The sequence below is a fragment of the Trachymyrmex septentrionalis genome, unplaced genomic scaffold, assembly GCF_001594115.1.
Source record: "Trachymyrmex septentrionalis isolate Tsep2-gDNA-1 unplaced genomic scaffold, Tsep1.0 scaffold267, whole genome shotgun sequence".
In the NCBI taxonomy this organism is placed as follows: Eukaryota; Metazoa; Arthropoda; class Insecta; order Hymenoptera; family Formicidae; genus Trachymyrmex; species Trachymyrmex septentrionalis.
Genome location: NW_017305427.1, coordinates 84,959 through 92,851, shown reverse-complemented (window position 1 = coordinate 92,851; position 7,893 = coordinate 84,959). Strand labels below are relative to the sequence as shown.

The window sequence follows — 7,893 nt, the reverse complement described above, 5'->3', positions numbered from 1 at the left end:
TAGATGTATATATATATATATATATATATATATATATATATATATGAAAATTATATAAAAATCTTCAAAAGGAAAAATTAGAATACAATTTTTTATTTCTTTGTACAATGAAGGGAAGGAGTGCAACAATAGAAGAGTTATCCTTGATTCATGCAATAGACCACATCGATGACATCAAAAGGACATCAACTTTAAAACTCAAGGAATTGCAAAAGCAAGCCTCAGATTACAATTCTGTTTATCTTCATTCTGAAACATGGTCGAGTGCCTGCATATCTGCTGGCTCTCTTTTACAAGTAGTAGACGCGGTTTTGAATGGGGAGTGCCAATCCGGAGTAGCCATTGTAAGACCACCTGGACACCATGCTGAAAAAGACATCGCATGTGGTTTTTGTATATTTAATAATGTTGCCGTAGCTGCAATGTATGCTGTACAATTTTACCATGTAAAGAGGTATAATACTAAATAATATGGCTTTTTAAACAGCAATAAAAATAACTTAGATTAGAAAAATCTAATATATATTTATTATAGGGTGCTGATAGTAGATTGGGATGTGCACCATGGAAATGGAACGCAATCTATTTTCGAAGAAGATCCTAAAATCCTTTACATCTCTGTTCATCGTTACGATAATGGCAGCTTCTTCCCAAATTCCAAGCTTGCTAATTATACAAGCACTGGCTTAAACGCAGGCGAAGGATTCAACGTGAACATACCGTGGAACAAAGTAAGCAATACTTATATTTATTTAAAAAATATATTTCACGAGCAATTCGACAATAGTATATACAGTTTCATATAATTTAAAATTATTGACTATAAATTATTGTGAAAAATATTGACTATATTCATTACATTTGACAGAAAGGAATGGGAGATGCTGAATATATAGCAGCTTTCCAGCAAATTGTAATGCCTATTGCTTATCAATTTAATCCAGAACTAGTTCTGATTTCGGCCGGATTTGATGCCTGCATTGGTGATACACTTGGAGGTAAATCTATTTTAACATCAAAATCAGTTATCATTTGTATTTATCTCAGATATACCTTTGGAATATATAAAAATTTGTCGGAACACCATATATTTACAAATAATAACATCAATAACAATAAAGTCAATAGGCTCTTAAAGAAAATTCTAAAAAATAATAAATCAAATGTCAATTTGAGCCAACACTGGTTATTAGTGTGTATTTTTATATCATTCATTCAAAGTGAATATTAAATGTATACGTTTCGATCTACGGTCAAGGTCCTCTTCAGTACAAAAAAAATATATTAACAAAATTATAATACATAATGATAGCGCATACGGGTATAAACTAATAACGTATAAAATGCGAGAAAAACCGTGGTGATGTCCGAGTTAATCTTGGTCATTAAATTATTAAGTTAATTAAAAAGAAAAAGATTTTTTGTTTTAAAACCACCGAGACCAAAAGATTAAGAAATGCTAACATGAGATTATATACACGAAAAATGAAAAAAAAAACTTACATGACTGTCAAGATTGAACTGTTTCTATAAGGTTTATTGTATATGTTCCATTAAACTGTTTCATTTACTGTGTAATACAAATGTGAATAAATTAAAAAGTTAATATAAATAATAGTAAAAATCCAACTTTAGTTCACTTATACGGAACAAAATTTAAAGATATTAGACACGACATAACTGTTTGATAGACAGATGTAAAATGAAAATTGAGAGAAAACAGTGGACAACAGAACATGTACTTACAAAGGCAATAAGTGAAAATATAAATAATAAATAACCAAATATAAACGATATAGATTAAAAGCATTACGTCTCTGAAAAAAGATCTATATATAACGGATCAAGAGAAAGTGTGTTGTTTTGTAAATTCGGGCCTTGTTTTTGTTTTTTAATATGTATCATCTCTAATAACAATCTTTTATGTAAAATTTGCTCTTTGCCTAAAATATGTACGTTATCCCAATCAAATTCATGAAATAAATCCAATCTGATGTTGTGTGATAACCGAATGTTGGATCGTGTTTCTATTAATATGATTCCTATGTTCACTTACACTCGTTTTTACATATATTTATATATAATATAAATGATATAAAAATGTATTCATATAAAAAAATTTATATATATATTTTAATAGTATATTTTAATACAAAAAAATTGATTCCCAATAAATTAATTATTTTTTATTTTTGTCAGGTTGTCTCGTAAGTCCAGAACTCTATGGTCATTTAACCCATTGGCTCTCATCCCTGGCCAATGGCCGTATAATCCTAAGTCTCGAAGGAGGTTACAACATCAACTCCATCTCTCACGCAATGACTATGTGTACAAAGGCACTCCTGGGCGATCCTTTACCGATGCTGGATCCTAATCTCATTCCTTGCACTAGCGCGATCAATTCCATCAATAACGTACTGAAGACTCACAAGAAGTTCTGGCCCAACCTGCAGTATGGAATGTCCTTACCAAAAGAGAGACTACTTTCCAAATTTAAGAGGATTCCTAATAAACGTGAAGAGCAAGATGTGAAAAATGCGGATAAATTGAAACAAATATTTATGGAACCAAAGATCGCCTTAGAGGGAATTGAGAGCGAAAAATTAGACTTGAACCTGGCGATTGATAAAAACTGTTTGAATCTAGTGACAGACGAGGAAATTTCGAAGTTAACGTGCGAAGTGGAGAATATTAAAATAAAAAATTTCGAATTACACACGATGAAAAATGAAGTAGTTGGAGCGAAAAGAAATCCTGAATTGAAGCAGAGCGAAGCAAAAAATCTGGATGGTATGCATCGAATTTAATCTTAATAAAAGTAATTATTATGTTTTAACTGAGAAATATATTTGATTGACAGTGTCACAAAGTATACAAAAATGTGTGAATGAAACGCATCAATCAAGAGGCAGCCAACAAGGAAATTCTGACATACGCGAGGACTGCGATGATGAAGGAGCAGCATCTTCACAATCCGAAACACGACCCATAACTCTATCGGAATATCTCTCTGACAATCTGCAGGTGAAATTTTTATTATTACGATATAAAATATTTTTTTTATCAATAATTTCTCTGAGATTATTGATAAAATAATGAATAATTGATTGTTGTTATATAATAAGTGTAAATATTATATTGTATATACTTATTATTTTAGTATAATGCACAAATATATAAATAAAACGTGTTTTTTGCTATATAGGCTCTAACGGCAGGAGAAATGTTCGCGATCGTGCCTCTGCAGGACTGTCCTCATCTGTTCACAGTCAACGAGGTTCCCCCAGGTGGAATTGACGTAACTACACCGTGTGTCGAATGTGCTAGTATCGCAGAAAATTGGATTTGCTTGCAGTGCTATACTGTGCACTGCGCCCGCAATATTAATCAGCACGCGATGCAGCATGCAGAAGAGTTCGAGCATCCCATCACGCTCAGCTTTAGTGATATTTCTGTCTGGTGCTACGGTTGCGAAGCTTATGTCGATAATCCTGTGAGTAATTCCTTAACATTAAAACGTTTTTCTTCGATAAAATAATTAACTTTTATAATAATCTAAATAGTACTGTTTATATCAGAATTTATCTTTTTTCAACAATCTTTAATGCATATTGCATTTTTAGCGATTATATGCGGCAAGAAACGCAGCTTATCAAAGCAAGTTCAATGAAGAACTTCCCTGGACTTATAGCGAAAGTGCATAAACATACCTTAACTAATTAAAGAAATATATTTTAAATAATATAATAAAAAATATATGTTTTCAATTTTTAAAAGTATATAATAACGTGTATTGCATACAGATAAATAGCAATGTTTTTATAAATTAAAAACTGATATGTTAGAAAGAAAAAAAAGAAAGAAAATATAAATTAGGAATAATATCGAGGGCTGCTCGAGGAAACAATCAAACTATAAAATGTTAATAATATACTGAAATAATTTATTATTAACGCCTCACTAGAAATGATTAATTGTATTGAACTAAAGATACCTCGTATTAACTCAGTTGTAGAATTATACATAGTGTCCCGACTGAAGTTCAGCGTCTCAATAAATAAAAAAAGATTTCCGAGAATTTGAATCTTTGTTTTTTTTATAAATAATTAAATAGTTCAACTATTTGATTCATAAAATATGCAATACTATGCTGAAAAATTTTCGATACACTATGTATATTATATTTTTTATATACATATATAGATATATTTTTTCCTTCGAGAGAACGATCTCGGTCTAATAATAGATATATTAAAATCATTCACATGAAAGAATATAGAACAACAACAACAATAATAATAATAATAATAATAATAAGAGGCTAAGCATCATATAAATTGTTACATCAGAGAAAATTGAAATATATACTTTTTTAATTTAATTTTTCAATGTTAAAAAAATACTTATTCTATCTTTAATGTTGATTTTCAAAAGAGAGTGACAGAGAATGATTGGAAGAGAAAGAGAATTGAGTAAAGGAAAGTTTTGTTTATTTTTATATTTTGTTTATGTGGCCTTCTCAATTTTATCTTAGATATAGATAGACTTCAATAAATTACAGCAATAATTGGTTTTTCTGTAAGAAAGCTTGATCACAGAGATGCTTAAGTATCTATCTTATTAAATTAAACTTATCTTTTCTTGGTACATACAGAGCATAAACTTTTAAATGGAATAAAACAAGTAAAAATCATTTTTAATTAATTATTGATTGATATTTAATACGTCTTATTTATACTTCTTAATTAACATTCTATTAATTTTTTATAAGATGTCTTACAATTATAAATTATATAATTTATATAGGAATGTGACATGGAAAATCATTCCCATCGTCATTTTCCTCTTTTCTAATCCATTCTCATACACAAATTGCTTGCCTTAGGACAGTTTTTCCTTCTGTGTATAACAATGTTCTTCGTATATTTGCTCCAATAAAATGCTGCTAATGTTCTGAATTATTCGTCAAAGAAGCTGTATTAATAATTAAAATTTAAAAATATAAAATTTTGTACTTTTTAATTTATTCATTTATTGCGCCTCGATTTATTTTGTCTCAATTCAGGCACTAAGTATTCGATTTTTAGCAACATTAATCTAAACTGTTCCATATATTCATAAATATCTTTTACAGTATCGATGATACTGTTAAAAATACTATTGCACCTTAAAGTTAATAAATGTTCTAGTCCATTGAGTGAACGCAGTGACGGCAATTTTTCCATAGAGATGTGAGGATAGAAAGTCTTGATTACGTGAAATTTGAACAAGTGTGAATTATTGCTCGACAATTCCTCGAACTCGTTTATTGCAGAGGCCGGTAATGCGTAATACAGCCTATAGGGAATATTCTTGACAGCAAACTTCTCCTCGCAATCCCTGATCTTCTTAGCGATGCTATCAAGTACCCATGGTAGAGGCATGGAGCCTTGCTCATATAAGTGAAAGTCCTGCATCAGTTTGTACTTGTGATTACTACTACTGCGATAGATCCTGCGAGTATTTCGCAATTGTAGCAACGCTGTCGGCAGCGAATAACTATACGAAGTATATAAGTGCATATGAGTAAGATGCGGTTTAGCCTTCAATTCCGTTGTGATATAAGACACGAGCGGTAAGATTCCGCCCTGATGCATGAAAGCGTAGAAGAAAGTCAGCAACAGATTACTGACGTACCAAAGCATCAACTTCTTGGATGTGTGCTTCGCTGGTTTGACGGGACTGGAGGATTTATTATTTCCATATTTTTGGACGATATCCAGACTAGGGACTTGGCTCAGCTCGGGCGCGTAAAGAAACACCAGTGGCAAGAGCACCGGGATTATGAAACGAGGTTCCTGATGAGGAAAGAGAGACAATAAGGCGACTGGAACAATGAACGTGAATGTCATTAGGCCTACAATGCTCTGCAGACGTGGTAGATGCAACCATTGTGCCTTCAGCCCGCTGGAAATGAATATTATTGTCGGTTAACTTTTTAATATCAACTGTTTCAATTTATAGTGTCTCTTTTTAAATAATTATAGGCTGTTTCATGCATAATGCACATAATTTATCCTTGTTATTCACTGAATATTAAACAAGGATAAATGATACATTATGCACATTATACGTGAAGCGGAATGCAACCATATTTATCTCCTAATACTTATTTCTTTTCAATTAAAAAAAAAATGTTTCAGATAAAAATATGATTTAAAGAAAAATAATGGTAAAATTAATTGTCGAAAAAATCAATTTTCCATGAAAATATGAAGGTCATGAATATTTCTTAAATAGAATTATATGATTCTTTTTATATGATCCCTTAATTATTTTACACATACTGTTTAAAATGGGATTCTCTGTATATGGCTCACCTGTGTATCATTTTTGCAAATGTCAGCAATCCAATGATCCCTAGAATGTTAAACAGCAGCGGAATGTTCACTAAGAAATGCAGAAAACAAGGATGCAGTCCGTGTGACTCCAAATTTTTCGTGTTCGCGTTATATTTGAGAAAATTAACCGGTGTCACTACAAAATTGTTAATTCCGACCTCCAATTGGCCTATCTCTGCCATCGTTAAATATCCAAAGTAAAAACTGTCGGCTAGAATGAAAAACAACGCAGCCGGTAGTCCACAAAGAACAAAGACGATCATTCTGAGGTGAAAGTCTTTGAAGCCAACGCTCATTGAGTTCAATCCTCTTTGCAGCCAGAAGAAGATGGGAACGAAGGCAAATGCGACGAAAGTCGGCCTGTTGAATATCCCTATCACCGTTAATGTGGCCACCATAAAACAGTCGTTCAGGGAATGTGAGGGTAGCAATGCCTTGAGCTTGTAGTACTTGACTCGTTCTACGGCAGTTGCTGCTTCATTGTATTTCATGGAGAGATAATCACTTTGCAATACCACCTGATACAAAACAGAGATTTAAAACAATGTGAGATACAAACAATAACTAAACATTGAGATCTCTTAGTTAATTATACAGATGGAAAAGACATTCCGCTAATTATTGAGCTTCGTATTCTTTTCTTCATCACAATATAAAATACATTATATATATGAAAATTAACTCATTCCACCAAAATGTAATTTTCCATATAATTAACAAATTTTTTATTTTAATAACTAAGATATTTTTTTTTAAGTTTATAAGTTCCTTTTCACGAATCTTATCGATTGTTTTTATATAGCTTAATATTCGAAGAAGTCAAACGTACTTTCTCTGAATATGCCATACACCGGGAAACAAAGTACAACAGTGAGGCAGTCAACACCAGTTCAATCGAATTGGACAACGTACGGGTGGCGTAGGTCAGCATGACATAGGAGCTAGCGTATGTGACAAGTCTGACTCTGTAATTCTGTCCATACATGAAACAGATCTTGTACAGAAAATAATCCGACAGAAAGGAGAGTGCACACATAAAAAGCCGGGGGAAGAGCACGAAGAAGTATGGTGTCTTTAATGATAATCCAAAGAAGTAAAATGTATATGGAGACAGTCTGTTGAGAATTGCGTAAGGCAAACCAACGACGATTTGAGGAATGAACATAGAACGAATTGGAAAGGTAGCGTTGAACTCCCATGGCTTGTAAACATCAATATCAAAGTAATCTCCTAAAAAGTGAAAAAGTATATAAATATATATTAAATATAAAGCAAATGCTAAAAGGTGGCAGGATGGTGACATACCAGAGATAACTTCAATAGACTGAAAGAACTCATCGGGATGAATATAGCCTGTCTGTGAAACAAAAGTAAGGACTACTCTCAATGCTGCTAGAATCCAGTAGAGACCGATCCTACGTCGCACAGGTGCTGCAGTTTGATAGTCGTCGATGGATCTACGGTACTCGTTTTTCTGCTGAATACAAAAATTTTATGTACATAAATATATAAA

At 32.0% G+C, this 7,893-nt stretch overlaps 2 protein-coding genes across 3 annotated transcripts in view; one reads left to right on the top strand and one right to left on the bottom strand.

The window, feature by feature from the left end:
* The window catches only part of LOC108749109 (histone deacetylase 6), an 11,882-nt gene extending 7,812 nt beyond the window's left edge, over positions 1-4,070 (top strand). Inside the window, exons 15-21 of the mRNA XM_018487635.1 lie at positions 93-454; positions 536-731; positions 869-998; positions 2,200-2,790; positions 2,861-3,024; positions 3,206-3,493; positions 3,624-4,070. Coding sequence (XP_018343137.1) covers positions 93-454; positions 536-731; positions 869-998; positions 2,200-2,790; positions 2,861-3,024; positions 3,206-3,493; positions 3,624-3,704 — 1,812 coding nt within the window. The 3' untranslated portion in view covers positions 3,705-4,070. The remainder of the gene's footprint in view (positions 1-92; positions 455-535; positions 732-868; positions 999-2,199; positions 2,791-2,860; positions 3,025-3,205; positions 3,494-3,623) is intronic.
* Positions 4,071-4,770: 700 nt separating this feature from the next.
* Positions 4,771-7,893, bottom strand: part of LOC108749102 (GPI mannosyltransferase 4) — a 3,677-nt gene continuing 554 nt past the window's right edge. Inside the window, exons 2-5 of one of the 2 annotated variants that reach the window (XM_018487626.1) lie at positions 7,686-7,857; positions 7,210-7,610; positions 6,360-6,898; positions 4,771-5,946 (exon numbers count right to left, since the gene is read on the bottom strand). In XM_018487626.1, the coding sequence (XP_018343128.1) occupies positions 5,028-5,946; positions 6,360-6,898; positions 7,210-7,610; positions 7,686-7,857 (2,031 nt within the window). In that variant the 3' untranslated portion in view covers positions 4,771-5,027. The remainder of the gene's footprint in view (positions 5,947-6,359; positions 6,899-7,209; positions 7,611-7,685; positions 7,858-7,893) is intronic. The other variant, XM_018487627.1, reaches the window with a different exon arrangement.